General features: G+C 44.6%; 1 protein-coding gene across 1 annotated transcript in view; it reads left to right on the forward strand.

Moving 5' to 3' along the window:
- Positions 1–1,741: 1,741 nt before the first annotated feature.
- PGBD5 (piggyBac transposable element derived 5) overlaps positions 1,742–18,518 on the forward strand; it is an 89,463-nt gene continuing 72,686 nt past the window's right edge. Inside the window, exon 1 of the mRNA XM_038396811.2 lies at positions 1,742–2,354. Coding sequence (XP_038252739.1) covers positions 1,754–2,354 — 601 coding nt within the window. The 5' untranslated portion in view covers positions 1,742–1,753. The remainder of the gene's footprint in view (positions 2,355–18,518) is intronic.

The following is an 18,518-nucleotide window of genomic DNA, read 5'->3' on the forward strand; positions in this document are numbered from 1 at the left end:
ATATAGATCAGGGGTTCTCAAAATGGGGGTCGGGACCCCTCAGGGGGTCACAAAGTTATTACCTGGAGGGTCATGAACTGTCAGCCTCCACTCCAAACCCCGCTTTGCCTCCATCATTTATAATGGTATTAAATATATTAAAATATTTTTAATTTATTAGGGGGGTCGCACTCAGAGGCTTGCTATGTGAAAGAGGTCACCAGTACAAAAGTTTGAGAAACCACTGATATAGATAGTAAAAAGGAGTACTTGTGGCACCTTAGAGACTAACAAATTCATTTGAGCATAAGCTTTTGTGAACTACAGCTCACTTCATCGGATGCATGTAGTGGAAAATACAATGAGGAGATTTTATATACACAGAGAACATGAAACAATGGGTGTTACCATACACACTGTAAAGAGAGTGATCAGGTAAGGTGAGCTATTACCAGCAGGAGAGAAAAAAGCCCTTTTGTAGAGATAATCAATATGGACCATTTCCAGCAGTTGACAAGAACATGTGAGGAACAGTAGGGGGCGGGAATAAACATGGGGAAATAGTTTTACTTGGTGTAATGACACATCCACTCCCAATCTTAATTCAAGCCTAATTTAATGATGTCCAGTTTGCAAATTAATTCCAATTCAGCAGTCTCTCCTTGGAGTCTGTTTTTGAAGTTTTTTTGTTGAAGAATTGGAACTTTTAGGTCTGTAATCGAGTGACCAGAGAGATTGAAGAGTTCTCCGAATAGTTTTTGAATGTTGTAATTCTTGACGTCTGATTTGTGTCCATTTATTCTTTTACATAGAGGTGTTCGGTTTGGCCAATGTACATGGCAGAGGGGCATTGCTGGCACGTGATGGCATATATCACTTTGGTAGATGTGCAGATGAATGAGCCTCTGATAGTGTGGCTGATATCATTAGGCCCTATGATGGTGTCCCCTGAATAGATATGTGGACATTGTTGGCAGCGGGCTTTGCCTCCTGTTCTTTTTGCGAACACAGACTAACAGGGCTGCTACTCTGAAAGCTGATATAGATAGCGTGACCTTTCCTCTCCTCCCATTTTTCCCCAGGCCCAGTAGGGTTTGCACTCATCTTTCATTAAGGTGGCTCTCATCAATATGAAAGGGACTTGCAGACCTCAGCTATAGTTTAATGCAAGCAAAAGCGATTGCACATCCTATTTTGCACGAGGAAGGTGTGATAGGATAGTGATCATTATGACCCTCCTACGCCTCAGCTCGGTTTAAGGGCCTGTGGGTTTTTCTGTGTCCTTCCTACTTCTCCCACCGGTTCCTGTTGCTTGTCACAATCCCGCTCCCGGCTCTCAGCCGTTAAGTAACAAGCACCGCCACAGCCCGGGGACCTCGAGCGATTTCAGTCTCTTCCGTTTGTCACTGAAACGTCTCAGCCGCAAGTTGGACGCGCCCGCGGCAGAGGGGCTCCTGGGGCGGGTGGGCTTCAGCACCCCAGACCGCGGACAGCTCCGTGCTCCGCGGGGCGGCGCGGCGCGGGGGAGGAAGCGCAGCTCCCGCAGCGCGGCTCGCTGCGGGGGAAGAGCGGAAGGACTCCCGCCTGGGGCCGCGGGGTCTCTGAGGCGCAGCGGGGCCCCCCTCCGCTCCCGGAGGCTCTGTGATTTTAAACGCGCCGAGACCCGCCCCTTCGGGGTGGGGCGTGGGCGGGCCCAGGCCGTCCGGGGCGGCCATATAACCCCACCTCCTGGGTGAGGACTGCAGCTATAATTGGCTGGATGTGGTATTTGGAGATGCTGAGCTGGCTCCTTCCCCCCATGTCCCTGCACACACACACGGGTGGGTTGCGCGGGCGGCAGAGGGAGGCAGGGCTGGGCGGCGGCGGCGGCGGCGGCTCTGCCACTCCCTGCCTCCCTGCCTCGCTGCCCGAGCCGCTCGCGCTGCTGGGCTGCTGCCTGCGGCCGGGCGAGGCGGCGGAGCCGGGCCGCGGGGAGCGGGGGCGGCTGGCGGCGATGATGGCGGAGGGCGGCGGCGGGGGGCCGCGGCGGAAGGCGCTGTCCCTGCTGGAGGCGGCCCGCTCGCGCTACGAGAGCCTGCAGATCTCGGACGACGTGTTCGGGGAGTCGGGCCAGGACAGCAGCGGGAACCCCTTCTACAGCACCTCGGCCGACTCCCGCTCCGCCTCCTCCCAGGACGAGGACGAGGAGCCGCTCGCGGCTGCGGAAGGGCCCGGCCCCCGGGGCAGGGGGCGCCGTGTCCCCAGGGCGGTGGCGGCGGAGCGGCAGCAGGTTCCCGGCGGCAGCCCCGGCCCCACGGAAGAGGAGGAGGAGGAGGAGGGGGGCTGGACCCCGACCCTGCGCGACGCCCCAGCCCCAGACTTCAAGGATAGCTTCGGTAACAGGCGGGCTGGGGAGCGGGGTGGCGCCTGCAGGGGGGAGCCCCCTTGCCTCGCCTCGCCTCGCCGGGGGCGGGGCTGCTGCCCGCGGGGAGGGCAGGGAGCAGGGACGGGGCTTTGCGGACAACGCTCAAGGGGCGGCCCCGGCCGGCAGGGGCGAGGCGCCGGGCAAGTCCCTGTTGCGGCGGGAAGGTTAATGTGGGGGCTGCAGCCAGGGCCTGAGGCTGAGGGGCGGGTGCAGCCGGGGAGGCACTTTTGCAGTTTGGTCAGAGGCCGGGAAGGTGGCGGCTTCATTCCCGGGCGGCCGCTTGCCAGAGAGCCCGGCTCGCTCAGCCCCGCCGAGCCCCGGGCAGGTCAAAGGGCGCGGAGCTCCCTCCCCGCCGCGCTCCGTGCTCGGGCCTCGGCCCCACGTGCCCCCAGCGCCGCCCGTAACGAGCCGGCGGGGGTCACGGGCGCAGCAGTATGCGGGAGAGCCGGGCTGACTTGCTCATCCCTGGCCTGGCGCCCGAAACCCCCCGGCAGGGTTAGCTGGAGAGCGTGCGGTCGGTCTGCCGACTCCTGCCACCTGACTGCGCTTTGGCCTCCGTGCACAGATCGCTCCTCGGGCGGATGGTGCGGTGCGTGTTAGTCACGAGGGAGAGAACAACCCCTTCTCGGGAAGAGTGAGAGCTCGCTTCATCCGCACAAGAGCAGCAGCAGGGTAGGGCTGGCTGGTCAGTCATTGCCTTTCAGGACGGCGTAGAGAAATCTCGCTCCTGTGCACCGGCTGAAAGCTTTATTTGCTTTAATTAGGCTAAAGGATAGCTTCCCCTCTTTCAGGGCACTGGCTTTTTTCATACCTTAGTCCTTGTAAGGCATGGCTTGTGTTTATGCAGTAACTGGATAATTGCCTGGACTTAGATGAAATGGTGTCTAACAAGGAAGGCGGGATGTGACCGATCATGAACACTTTGTCCTTTTTCTTCTCCCCTGATAATTTTGTGATCTTCAGAACAACGTGGCAGGTTATACCATGTACCCTTGGGAATCTCTGCTGCTTTGCTGGAGTTAGACGCTGGAGATCCTGCTCAGCCTGTGTGTCCTAACATGTACATGGCCTATGATATAGGGATATGGGAGTATTATTATACCCACTTTACAGATGGAAGAAGCTGTGGACCAGAATGATTAAGTGACTTGCACAAGAAGTCTGTGGCAGCCCTGGAAATAGAACTCTGCTCCTCAACCCTTGTCCTTACCACAAAGCCATCTTTAGTCCTACACACTGCTACACAGGTCTTTGATAAAGTAAATGTTGAGAGCTCACTGCAGTGATCTGATGTATTATGGCAATGCATGGTATGGAGATTTTAATAGAATGATCTGTGTGAGATGTCATAGTGGTTTATAGGGAGTCATTCCAACATCAGTCCACAGCGTTAATGATACGTTGTGTATGTAGCCAAAAAAAAAAAGCCACGTAAAGAAAACTCGCAGAATGTAAAAAACACAGCAATCAAATAGAATACTATATATTATAGGTTTATATGTGAGCTCTGAGATGTTACCATACTCTGCTACTGGTATCTTCTCCAATTTTATATTTGCTAGCCCAACCCCACTGGTTTCTATTCTTGATTGTCAGGCTTAATTCATTAATGTTGAGAAGTATCAGAGAAAAGTCTATATATAACAAATAAATGAAGATTCAAGGAAAAAAAAAGTGCACTTCAACAAACCTCCCTGTACCACACTGTGGATTAAAATGGAGCTAGAGGAAGTAATTTTTTTTTTTTTAGCTAATGTAAAAAGAACCCCCAAGTGAAGTTAAGCTCCAAATATTATATTACAATAACATTATTTTTGACTGACGTGTTAACTAACAAAAGCAAGAAAGGCTGCTGCTCCCCTGTCTAGGCACTGTAAAATATTAAACATCACGAACTAATATAAAACTCTTGTGGGTCTTTAAAGAGAACTCCAGTGAATATCTTGGATTCCTCTAATTCTCAAGCATATCTGAGGACACAATTTGGACCATACTTTTCATGGAGTTAAATAAGGATGAAATAACTTAACATTTAAATTCTTTGCCTTTGCTAGTGTATACATTTGTGTAACTTTAAAGCAGTGATATGCATTTAATATAGAGATGGGATTGACATTTTCATTGCTTCTTTGAAAAAAGAAAATTAAGTTGATGACCTATTAGCTCATGAGTTCAGAGTTCCTTAGAAATGAAGGCGTTTGATTTGTGGGAGACAGAAGTGACCACAGAAGTCTTCGGAGCAAGGAGAGTTGGTAATACTGAGACTGCTTCCACCTACTAGTAGATTTGAGAGAGATTTCTGCTGCTTGTTCTGTTTGTGGCATGAACTGCATATAGTATCTATAATTTGTTAGTCTCTAAGGTTCCACAAGTACTCCTTTTCTTTTTGAGTATCTATGATAGTGATTAGCTTTGGCAAAAACTTGGTTGAATGAGAACATAAGAATGGCCATACTGGGCCAGACCAATGGTCCATCTAGCCCAGTATCCTGTCTGCCAACAGTGACTGATGCCAGATACCTCAGGCAGTGAACAGAACAGGGCAAATAATAAAGTGATCCATCCCCTGTCATCCTGTCCCAGCTTCTGGCAGTCAGAGGTTTAGGGGTGCCTAGAGCATGGGATTGCATCCCTGACCATCTTGGCTAATAGCCATTGATGGACCTATCCTCTGTGAACTTGTCTAATTCTTTTTTGAACCCAGTTATACTTTGACCTTCACAACATCCCCTGGTAATGAGTTCCGCGGGTTGACTGTGTAGTGTGAAGAAATACTTTCCTTATGTTTGTTTAAATCTGCTGCCTGTTAATTTCATTGGGTGGCCCCTGATTCTCATGTTATGTGAAAGGGTAAATAACAAGTCTCTATCACTTTCTTCATGCCATTCATGGTTTTATATAACTCTGTCATAACTCTCCCCACCCATCCAGTCACTTCTTTTCCAAGCTGAACAGTCCTGGTCTTTTTAACCTCTCCTCATACGGAAGCTGTTCCATGCTCCTAATCATTTTTGTTGCCCTTCTCTGTATTTTTTCCAGTTCTAAAATATCTTTTTTGAGATGGGGTGACAAGAATTGCATGCAATGGGTGTACCATGGATTTATATAGTGGCATTATGATATTTATTGTCTTATTATCTATCCCTTTCCTAATGGTTCCTAGCATTGTTAGCTTTTTTTGACTGCTGCTGCACATTGAGTGGATGTTTTCAGAGAACTATCCACAATGACCCCAAGATCTTTCTTGAGTGGTAACAGCTAATTTAGACCCCATCATTTTGTATGTATAGTTGGAATTATGTTTTCCAATGTGCATTACTTTGCATTTATCAATAGTGAATTTCATCTGCCACTTTCTTGCCCAGTCACCCAGTTTTGTGAGAACCCTTTGCAACTCATCACAGTCAGCTTTGGACTTAACTATCTTGAGTAATTTTGTATCATCTGCAGACTTTACCAACTCCCTATTTACCTCTTTTTCCAGATCATTTATGTATATGTTGGACAGCACTGGTCTCAGTACAGATCCTTGTGGGACCTTGCTATTTACCTCTTTACCCTGAAAACTGATCCTTTATTCTACCCTTTGTTTCATATCTTTTAAGCAGGGACTGATCCATGAGACTGCCCATGACTGCCTATTTTGTTTAGGAACCTTTGGTGAGGGACCTTGTCAAAAGCTTTCTGAAAGTCCAAGTACACTATATCTACTGAATCAGTTCTTCTCAACCAAGGGTCTGCAAGTTCTTTCAGGGAGGCCACAGGTCCCCACAGCTGAAACCCAGTACCCCCCATGGGCTGAAGCCAGGAGCTGCGGGGCTGAAGCCCCTATTCCCGATGCCCCTGTGTGGGGCTGAAGCCCTGATCCCCAGCGCCCCACGTGGGACTGAAGCTGGGAGCAGTAGGGCTGAATCCTGGGGCCCCGAGCCCTGGTGCTTCCCATGGGGCAGAAACCCTGAGCCCATGGGCAGAGTTTAACCTATATTTATGATGGGGGAAAAACATTTTCTAAAAGCCAGATTATAGGAAACATTCATTTATCGCAAAGTGGGTTGTCAGATGTGACTTGACCCCTGTATCCTAAAAATCACTTTTGGTGGGTAGATGAGAATTAGGACTGCATGCAGCAGCGTAGCACACTTTAAATATGCATGTCAGGAAACAAAAGATAGCTTTTGATGAATGCAGTGAACTGGCCACATCTTTTGGGAGCTAGCCAGTTAAATATTAGTTGCATCTGCAGTTCACTGCTGGAAAAAACACACTGGTGAGCATTAGAGATTTTACTTTAAAGAATTCTCATTTCACTTTTTCTGCTAGTTCACCAAAGGCCAACAGAAAAAAAAAACAATGAAAAGAATTATTTATAGGTGTGCATTAAAGCATCTTTACTCCATTATAAATATATTACATTGGGCCGGGTCCACTTCTCAGATTAAATTACTCAGAGAAGCAGTATAAACACTGACTAAACACATCTGAGGCATGCAATCTGTCTCCTTAATTATGCGATCATTAAAGTTAGTTTCCATTCTTAACTTTACTGAAGAATGTTTACTGAAGTTGGGTTAGCTGAGGAGGGGGAGAGATGCATTTGTGTAGATAGTTAATGAACCACCTTCCAGTTGGATGGATGAAGGTTACAAGATGGTAAGTTTTTCAAGGTGGGAGCTGTCTCTTACTATGTTTGCATAGTGCCTCATACAATAGGGCTTCAGTCTTCATTGGTTCCTCTTGGCACTGCTGTTATACAAATAAAGAAAATTAATTTGGCTTCTTTCAAATAAGAATAAGGAAAATGTATTTAGCTCCCTCCATCTAGTCTCTAGTGAACGTCATAATACAACATATTTAGTTAGTATGGAGTCATTCATACATCCTGTATTCCAATGTGTTTTACAGGAGTTAAATAGTAACTGAAGGGGGGATGGTGGAATATAGCTGAAGGAGAAAAGAAGAGGGTTTTTTAGTTGAGATTTCAAAGAATAGAATCTCTGCTAAGCAGAGAGCTACAGAAAGATTGTGCAGAAGGGAGGAGAGTCAGAGAAAATGAGATCACATGGAAAGGCAGAAGAAGCCAGTGTTAGAGGAGCAGGGTGGGAGTAGAGAGAGAGCTCTCAAGGTAGGATGCAGCATATTCGTAGAGGCTTGTAATAAGGAGGGGAATTTTGGTCTGAATCTTGAAAAAAATTTGGAATTCTGAGTGATACAAAATCACTAAAGAAAGGTCTATTCAAGAATAGCAGGAAAGATACACTGCAGAAGGTGGAAAAATATTTGAGCATCACTTATTCATCTGTGTCAGATTCTGCTGTAGCATTTGGCCCAAATAGCTCTCTGCTTGTGAATGTGGGTGAAACTTCCCTGACTTCAATGGTGTTTTGCCTATTTATGCCATCAGAGAAATTGGCATATTTGATTTGTGAACTCTAAAATTATTTCAAGTGTAGAATATTTATAGGAAATAATTTTGCATTCATTTTTGGATAAATTCTCTTCAGTATTTTCCTGGGTGTTTGTTGTATAATAAATAATACAGTAATAGGACTCAGAATTGCAGAATGATGGTGAATGCATCTGTTGAGATGTCAGAGGAAATGACTATAGGATGATCTAAAAGATTTTATGTTTAGCGTAATCCATATCTTTATTTAGCAAAGGTTCAGTATTTTCTAGATCTTATGAAATCTAAACAACTGCTTCTGAAGGTTTTATTGGGCCAAAAGCAGATTTCTCTCCACCCATCATTGCTAATAGTGTTGATTTCAGTGCAAGACAACCTTGCTGATCTTGAAATGTAATGCAATTTAAATGTCATAGATTCATAGATACTAAGGTCAGAAGGGACCATTCTGATCATCTAGTCGTTTCCCTTCCCCCCACTTTGCACTATTCATGTTCAAGTTCAGCAGCAAAATGCTCATTACTTAAACTGGGTAGAAGAACCAGATTTTCTGCTCTTAAAATGGCAAGCATTCATACTTTGTATTTAATACCCAAAAGTCACTGCATATTAAGGGCTCTTCTTCACAATATATCTCTAGCCTTTTGCATAGGAGAAGCATGTTTACTCCCAGACTGATCTCTTGCATGTGGCCAAATGATCCCCCACTCCTTTTAAAGTGAATGAAATGGTCAGTTAAAGGTAATGGATAAGCAGCTCTGGGAAGTACGGTCCTCTCTCTGCACAATACAGGAACACCATAAACAGCAATGCCCCGTCAATGTGCCTCAAACTTGAACTGTAGTGACCTTGAAGTGAACCTTGTGGTGTGAAGGGTAGTCTTTAAATGTACATTCAGTTTTCTGCTGAGACTGAGGGTACTAATAGCTAATTAGCTTAGTTAGTCTGCATAGATTTAGCTCACAGAAAGTACTTGCCTAGGTGGCACAGAATTGAAAGATGCTGGAGGCTTCACTCAGTTGAAACTTTTCCTTCCATGCTCAACATCCCTACCAAATTCAGTAGGAACACAATGAAACCTGCGCAAATATGGATTCCCCAGTAGGGAAGTATGAAGCACACCTCAGAGGAATGTTAACAATAGATATAATCGGATTTCCTGAGAAGACCTGTTATGATATCTGTCCTTCCTGCATTCAGGAAACCAGTGAGTGTGTGGTGATTGCTGAAATATTGTTAGGGACCCTTGGCACAGGGCATCAAAGCCAACTAATGAAGACATTCCGTTGTACTCTTCTGTGATTAACTTATCCCTTTGTTAGTACTATCAAAGCAGAACACATTAAAATAGAGAACAGCTGTGCTCCAAAGGTAGGTGCAAGGACAAGTCGAATAATAGTCCTCCCATTCATTTGTCATTTACTTTCTTGTGGCATGGCATTCTTCTTGGAGAGAGCATCCTTGCCGAGACAAATCTATCATTCCCATTTCATATCCCTTAAAGGAGAGGGTGTTAGATCCACTTTCTCTCCCCTCAGCCAGCATGACCGGCCAGGTTATACAGTGGATCTTCTGTGTGGGTGGGAGGGGGACAAGCTTAGGATGGTTGCTTGGCATATCTTGTCACAGTAGTGCTGTCTCTGGCAGCTTCCTAAGGAGAAGACCAAGAAAACTGCAGGCACGTTAATTAAAGCATTCTTCCAACTCCTGGCCTTCCACATCTCCTTCCTCAGATGTGGCATAGAATTTCACATGATTTGTATTGTTAAAATGTGCAAAACGGTGTTCGTTCCTGTATCTTATTTGATAGTTGAATAGACATTGCTTGCATTCACCAGAATAAAAAGCTGTAGCTGATCAGTTCATAGCTACAGGGTGAGGAGTGAGAGAGCAGCCATATATACTTTGGGCAACCCTATGACCTAGGAATTGCTTGTACAGGCTATACCCTGAAGACAAGCAGAGAAGATGCTCTGGTTTGACAATTAGAGAGAAGGAGCAGGAGGTGACTCCAGACTAGAACTGAAGGGATGAGTAGTACACTATGGTGCTGATCTTCACTCATGTAAAGAACCTCTCAGACACGCTTCATGTTTTCAGGCCAAGCAGAAGAGGACTTGCACAATTCCTAATCAATGTGCAATACTCTTAATGTAGAGGCACAGCAGGAGAGTTCCTGACAGGATAGAAAATGCAATCTCAGATAGGGAAGGCGAATTCTTTCAGCCCGTTAGACCGTTTGTACTGCAGAAGGGGACTGTATAAGCTCTGTAGATCATGTGTAACTTATCCCTTTCAACCCTAAATGTAGTTCACTGAGGCACTCTGTGAGGACATAAAATCATGTCAGACAGGAGTACACAAGAGATGTTGAAGCAAAGAATACTGTATATGGCCTTGCTTGGGGGGGAAAAAAAAGTTGTACATTGAACAGGAAGAACTGGTATAAAAGATTATTATGTTATGATGTTTCTTATGAAGCAAAAGCAGACGAGGCTTAACAGCTGGCTGTTGTAAGAGGGATTGATCTCTGATTGCATAGGGCACAGAGGCAAATGGATACCAAGTAGATTAAATTAAAGACAGTATTGATTTGTCTTTCGAGTGAGAGTTCAGCGCCAAAAGGGACCACCTGATCATCTAGTCTGATGTCCTGCACATCACAGGCCGCTAAACCCCACCCTTTACTGTGCACAATAACCTGCATTATAACCTGCTGAAGTATTACAGCCCTCATGGGGCTTTACCTACTATGTGCCACAGATGGACAGTAGGAGGGACTATGTTGCACCAATGTCTGGGGCCCCTGCAAATGCAGGGAATTGATTTAGTGAGGTGTACTCAGATGAGCTCACTTTACCTGATCACTCTTGTTACAGTGTGTATGGTAACATCTATTGTTTCATGTTCTCTGTGTATATAAAATCTCCCCACTGTATTTTCCACTGCATGCATTCGATGAAGTGAGCTGTAGCTCACGAAAGCTTAGGCTCAAATAAATTTTAGTCTCTAAGGTGCCACAAGTACTCCTTTTCTTTTTTTCAGATAATCCTAGTAAGCAACCTGCACTTTGTGCTGCACAGGAAGACAGGAACCGCCCCCCCCCCCCCCGCTAGGTTCCTGCTAGTCTGACCTGGGGCAGAAATTCCTTCCTGCCCGTGAAAATGTCAATCAGTATAACTCTGAGCATGTGAGCAAGACACAGCAGCCAAGCGTTTGAAAAAAAGACTTATGTGCTGTCTCAGAGGTCTGGCTGTCCCTGTCTGGTGTTCCATCTCCAACCGTGGCCATCTCTGTTTCAAAGAAAGGAATGTGGCTGGAACAAAGTACACTGGGAGCAGGCGTGGGAATCCTTCCTGACCCCTAAACATGATTGGCTGAAGCATTAGTTTTAGGAACACAAGTTGTAGGATCAGAAGGTGCCTCTTGAGTCACTGAGCACACTCCCCGTCACTGGAAGCAAACCTGTAAAATTATCTCTCAGACATTTATGATGCTCTTTTTTTAGAGTTTATCTGTGGAACTCACTGTTGCAGAAAGTCAAGTCAAATACTACTATCGTATTTTTTTAAGAGTGCTGGCTAACTTTCTGACCACGAACAACTCTTGTAGCTGTGCAAACTAGGGCCCATGTTCAGCAAGACACTTAAAGCATCTGGGGAGCTTTAAGAATGTGATTAGTCCAACTGATGTATATGGAACTTTTCAGATGCAGATAGTTACCCACATACTTAAGGGCCTTGCTGAGTTAGGCCCTAGATGAGATAATCAACTTTTATGTTTCAGGGCATAAATTGACTTTCTGTAATGGTGATTCCAATGCACAACTTTTTCCATGTATACAGTTGTGTAAATGGCTAGATGCATTTGGGAATGGGGAGATCAGAAGCTGGATCAGAGGCTGAGGGAACTGGGATTGTTTAGTCTGCGGAAGAGAAGAATGAGGGGGGATTTGATAGGGGGTTCCAAAGAGGATGGATCTAGACTGTTCTCAGTGGTAGCAGATGACAGAACAAGGAGTAATGGTCTCAAGTTGCAATGGGGGAGGTTTAGGTTGGATATTAGGAAAAACTTTTTCACTAGGAGGGTGGTGAAACACTGGAATGCATTATCTAGGAAGGTGGTGGAATCTCCTTCCTTCGAAGTTTTTAAGGTCAGGCTTGACAAAGCCCTGGCTGGGATGATTTAGTTGGGGATTGGTCCTGCTTTGAGCAGGGGGTTGGACTAGATGACCTCCTGAGGTCCCTTCCAACCCTGATATTCTATGATCAGTTCCTTCTGCTGTGTTAGATACTGGCCACTGCTAGAACCAGGATGCCAGACTAGATAAATTAATAATCTTATTTGGCGTGTCTAACTTTACTTTCCCAGACTCGGAATCCTTTCCCAGTGACAGTGTGGTGTGGTGTTTGTTTGTTTGTTCATTTCTTTGTTTTTTGCATATTCAGTTTCCTCAGTATAACACACAGTTCACTAGGGTTGAAAGAGAAGACATCTAAACTTCTCCAGAAGGAAGGATGCTGTTCCTTAAGGCTTGAAATTAAGTTCTGCAGGGCCGTTATCAATAGAATTATTTTTACGTTGAATCAAAACAAAAGATTCAGATGAGCTGAGCCTGGAAAACCAGCGGGGTTTTGGACCCAATACTGCTGAATATGTTGTATGGTTGTGGATAAATCCCAAATCAAACTTTCAATGTTGTTGCCACATATCCCAGTTGTTTCTGGGTTGCTGGACTGTTTGTCACTTGATAGGCTATTAAAGAAAACCAAACAAACTCAAGTTCTCCATTAATTCATCAGCATGGTTGATTTCTACACATAAACCTGTCATATTAAATACTTCTATTTGCCTTATTTGTAAACTTAAGGTATAACAAAGCTTATCCTTTGGGAAGCAACAAATGCAATACCTTGGGGCTGTATGCATTTGGGTTCTGACTTCTCATTCCCTGCAGCTTGCTCCCTTGAGTTGGGGTTATTGAGGAAGAGATAGTGACCAGTAGCAAACTTATATGGTGCTAACTTGCACATGTCTTCTCCTGGGGCTTCACAAAATGTTACAGGGAGTTCTCGGGGGGGGGGGGGGGAAATTCCCTAATGGTGGACAGAGCTGTCCCTAGGGATCCCGGACAGCATGGGGCCAGCAGCTCGGAGCCCCTAAACTTCTAAGAGCTAAGCAGATCAAAGAAAGCATATCTATCACACTGATGAGATTTAAATTCAAGACTCCTTATAAGAAATGGAAAGGGAGGTGGATATTTTTTGCTGTTTTTAAAATTAAATAGGAAGCTGATATTGTTTTTAAAATTATCATGAAGAACAAGTTTAAACTTTGTTGTAACATGCGTTGTTTGCCTGGACTGCTCAAGACCTGAATGCTTGTGTAGGAGGAACTCTTTGAGTTAGCTTCTTAAAAACCTTCATGCTGTTCAACATCAGATACTCTTTGATGAAACATAGGAGCCTTGTCTTATAACAGGCTTATTCAAAGTGATACAAGCTATGAAAGTGAGATCTTGGAAGCATATTGCTGTTTTCATAATGTAATAAAAATAGTAATGATGATTAATAATAAATAGTGTGTAATAAGTATGTCCTAAAAACTAATTTTATATTTCCAAGATCACTGCTTTTATAATTTATACTCGGTGAAGGAGAAAATCTCTGGAAATATTCATTTTTTAGGAGGGGGTTCGCAAGACTTAACATTTTAGTGAAAGGGGTTCACAGGTTGTTAAAGTTTGGGAACCACTGCTCTAAAATGAGCCACATCCTGCTTTCTCCATCTGACAGTAGGTGAGTATGCAGTATGTACGAGAGTAATAAGGAATGACCCTCTTCCAAGACAAAATCTGCTGCACCTATTTCTATATCACTGGGCACTGACTCACTGTCTGGTGTCATCTTTAGTAACAATTAAGGCTAAGATTTTGTTACAGGTATTTTTAGTAAAAGTCATGGACAGGTCATGGGCAATAAACAAAAATTCATGGAAGCCCATGACCTGTCCCTGACTTATATTAAATATATCCCTGACAAAATGGGGAGGGAGGAGGGTCCCGCACTCTCAGCTGCTGGGGTTCCAGGGTTCCTCCCGCCACCTGTGGCAGCTGGGAGTTGCAGGTTTCCCTCACGGCAGCTGAGAAGTCATGGGTTCCCCCACAGCAGCTGGGAGGTCGGGGGTTCCCCCCACAGCCGGCAGCCACTGGGGGTCCCCCCCGCCACATCTAGCGGCTGGGAGCTCTGGGGGACTCCTACCCCCAGCCGGGGCTGGGAGCTGTGGGGTACCCCAGCTGCCCGGCAACTAGGAGCTGCAGGGCTGCCAGCTGAGAGCTCCAGCCCCACTGCCCTGGGGCTGAAGTGGAAAATGTCATGGTGGTCTCTGGAAGTCACAGATTCCATGACCTCCGTGACATAATCATAGCCTTAGTAACAATCTAACTTTTACACTTTTAAGCATTGTCAGTTGCTTGAAAAGAACTACCAATCCTTCCCACACTGATTACACACCACCTGTGCAACAGCAATTGTTCTTGCTTGCATCAGAGAGGACAGCATTGAAAAGATGAAAAATAACAGGGTGTTGCTGCTTGGTTAGATTGCCATCTGTGCTGTCTATTTGCTTTCCTTGGCTGTAGGCGTCTCCTGATGCCTGCATTGCTAGAATCCTTTCAGCTTGCTTTGTGGTTTCTTCCTGTCTTCTCATGCATTTGCTGCCTTTTCAGTGTGGGGGACATCCGCAAAGCTGACCATGGCTGAATTTACATTAGAGAAATATTTGACAAAGAAAGGCATGAAGCAGCTGTGCAAAGTACTGGTGGAGCTTTTTTTCGGGGGAGGGGTTGAGAGAAGCCTTCTAGATACCCTAGAAGTGTAATGTAGTGGCCTATAATTAGCAGGAAATAGTGTTACTGCATTTTAGGTAGCTTGTGCTTCCCATTGATGTTTGTATCCACATGTTGCTTTTCATCAGATGTTTAGACTGTAATCTCTTCATTCTGTGTGCAGAGTTTAGCATAATGAGGCCTCAGTGCATTACTGTAGAAGAAATAACTATGACAAAAGTGCCTCTGTGGACCAAAATGCTCCATAAGAAACACCCCGCCCCCCCCCCCCCCACCATGTAATAGAGACAGCAGTGCAAGAACATCTGATATAACAGATAGATACATTCTGTGGTGAGAGTGCCCCAAAGGGATTTAGCGTCATTATTGCTCTTTGAAATCAATGGAGCTACCCTGATTTACACCATCAGAGGGTCTGGCCTGGTATCTCTCTAAAAGTACTGGTTGCATAGCCAAGCCTTCTATTTATTTAAAGTAGTCTCTGTTCTGCTCCCCTAACAGAATCTTCCTCTATGTTGCATTTAGAGGCGGGCTGAAGCCACAGCATTCAGATTGGAAACGCCTCAGTGTTCATGGCTGCCAACGTGGGGTTTTAGTTTGGTCCATTAAACTGGTAAAGGCTCATTTGTGAGATTCAGATCCCAGTTTGGATTTTTTACTCTGCCATTTTGGGAGGGATCTGGGATCGCGGCTGTATCTGCACTGTGTTGCATTTTCTAAATGTAGTACACAGATTCTGCATTTTAAGGTAAAATGCAAGCATTGGGGAAGCAGTGTGATTCCAAGCTGTAGTGTTTGCAGTACCATGCCATTCAGTCTATATAACTTTTGCTCCCCTGGATTGGGAACAGCGAGGAAGTTGTGTGCGCAGCCTCTGGAAAGGGTCTCTTACATGCTCAATAGATTTGTAGATTACAAGGCCAGAAGAGATTGCTCTGATCATCTGGTCTGACCTCAAAGTAGAAGTCTTTCTGTTCCATTAGGCCAAAGTTCCCCGGTGTAGAGGGCCAGTATAAGGCTTATGTGCCCCTTACTATTGTCAACTCTTGCAATTTTTATCACAAGTCTTGTGAAAATTTAGCAACCCAAATCTAATTTTTCTTTCATGATTTTTAAGCCAATCTCAAGACTTTGGCAGCCCTGACTCAGTATTTTATGAATGCTTAGGGGACTGGCAACCATGCTCTTTAGACCCACTTAAGCCTTCAAAATAGGGCTTAAGTGATGCATAAGTCCTGTACTAGTGAATTTCACCTCTCATGACAATTGCTGAGAGGCTCTTCCACATGAACATTAACCAAAAGAATGGTGGCTCCAAAATGAACCAGTGATGAAGTGGTTTGAAAATGGTGGTGGGGTATGGGGGAAGATAGGCATCTCCAGAGTTGCATAAGGAAAGCTGACTACTCACACTCCTATGGAGTGGAAGATGCAAGCCATTTCACTGATTTTGAACTTCGTATCCACTAACCTGATAGAGGAGTTTGCTTTTGGGGACAGACTGTCAGTCCAAAATAGTGTGCAATAAAGCATTTTTGTGTCATGAAACCAGTAGCAGGCAATGAGGGGTTTTTAGGCATATACATAATGAATATGAAATAAATCCTTGAAGCTGCTAATGCTGCTGCCTAAACTGGACCAGCACTGAATTCTCCATTAGTATTTTTTAAGGTACCTTTTTAATCAATGAAAAAAATCTTAGTTTAACAATAAAAAGTTCCTTTTAGACATCTGAACATAGTCCCCTCATTAAGGGGAAGGATCTGATCGCATTTTGTGGGTATATGTTGAAATTTGTGGAATACAGACTGAATGTGCCTTTTGACTTATTGATAGCTCTTTTTTCCACATCTACCTTTTTGAAAGATTGTTACAAAGGGAGACCATTGGATAGTGACCTGAAATGGGCTGACTTCAAGCAGTGGATCACCAATTGCTCTAATACATCATTTTTCCCTAAGATTAAAAAAGACAACGATAGGAATCCATTTCTTTTATGCTGAGACTGGCTGGTGAAAGAAAAACTCCTAAGCACAATATTTTTGATCTGGAATGGAGCATGAAGCAAGAATGCCACCAAAATTGTACTAACCTTTACTTCAAAGTTATCTGTATCCACTGACTCCTTTTAATCAGTGCTATTTAATCAGTGGCTTTTCCCTAACCTGTCTGACCATGTTACAGTATTTAGTTTGTTGTCTAATAACACTTCACTTCTTAGAATGCTCCAGACTGGCTTCCAAGGGAATGCTTATATCTTATACTTACTAATTTAACTTATATTGGGGTGTATAGGTGGGGGGGGGGATAGCAGTTATTAGCAGTTGCCTGACACTTCCCACTATAATACCCTGCTTTCACTTGCTTATAACTTTTGTTATACTTTCACTGTTTGGGCTGAAATTTTCCATGTCAGATGTCTGTCTCAGGGTTGGGGTTTTTTGTTTGTTCGTTTGTTTGTTTGGGTTTTTTATATTTCAGCTAAAACAATTCTGCCATTTCTGAGAATGAGGCTAGGGAAAAAGACATTGTTTTGTTCATGTGAAAATAGTGGTGACCTTTTCTTTGAAAAGCACTAGCTCCTCTCCCCCATGCTTTGGTGCAAAGGCTTTAAATTTGGCTGGGGAGTGGCCTTTGTGTTAGGGATGTGCTTTTTGCTGTCCTGGTGAAAATCCACCCATTTTTGGCCAAGTTTTAAGCCACTGAAAAATTGCAGCTCACACCTGTTCAGTAAAGAGTGCTTGGATTTTATCAGCTAAATACCCTGAATATTCTGCACTGGGCACGTTCCAGCCTGGAGCTGAGCAGGACTTGCTTTGCAGTTGAAGCTCTGGGCCCTGGTTCTGGCACCTGAACTGAGAGTTGGGAGCCTGTCTCTCCTGTGCTCTCAGTGACCCCTCTGCTGGCCCAGGCAGTGTAGAGGAGGAAAAAATAGTATGTAATTATATAATTAAAGACTGTATCATAATGCATATACTCAGTGGGGCCAAATTGTGACCTTAATTCTGGCCTTTCCAAACTTTTGAGTGCCTGACTTTATTAAGGTTGCAATATTCTTTTAACACATTTTGTATATAAAATTAGATATAAAATTATCCTAGTCTTTAATTCCTGTGGTCTTCCCTGTAACAGTCTGTCTCCTCTCTGTCTGTCTTATTTAGACTGTAAGGTCTTTGGGATAGAGACTGTGTGTATTTTTGTTTCATTTACAGTACAAAGCACACTGATGCTTAAATAAGAGAAATTGCCACATATGTGGAGGAGATGGCCATGTGATAAATGCACTTTATCATGCACCTTTGATCTGGTGCCAGGTGAGTCGTGAACGGGTTGGGCATTCTAAAAAATATGTAGGGATACAAAGAAGTGTTTAATCAGCATCTAAATTTGAGTTGTATGGAAAAAATCCTGTCCCAAATCTCTCTGCAGAGGTAGAAAGATCATAAAAATGTATATCCTGGGGCTGCAGAAGAGAGGGAAAACAAGTGAAAGAAGATACCCAGCCTACAGAGAAACCAGTTGCGTGTAATTAAGATGCCTGAGCCAAGAATTTGGACCATGATTTCGGAGTAGTACTCTTCTCTTTGGTCTGGGTCTTCTAGTCACTTTAATTTTCTTTCTGGCTTTTGCCCCCTGACCTGCTCTACACAACCTCCTTCAGAGTCACAAAATTATAGTCCCTGAGAAAGGAAGAGGGGAGCAAAAATAAGTGGGTACCAATATTTCTCCAAGCAGTGCTAGTGTTTGTTTTCCTTTCTCTTTCCTTCATTTGTGGAGCTGGTTGATTCTGTCACCCTGCGTCTTGTGTAGTCACTTACACTGGTGAAAAGCAGGTGTGAAAAGCTACCAGATACTAGAGTTTTACACCCACTTCCCTTCACTGT

The sequence above is a fragment of the Dermochelys coriacea genome, chromosome 3, assembly GCF_009764565.3.
Source record: "Dermochelys coriacea isolate rDerCor1 chromosome 3, rDerCor1.pri.v4, whole genome shotgun sequence".
In the NCBI taxonomy this organism is placed as follows: domain Eukaryota; kingdom Metazoa; phylum Chordata; order Testudines; family Dermochelyidae; genus Dermochelys; species Dermochelys coriacea.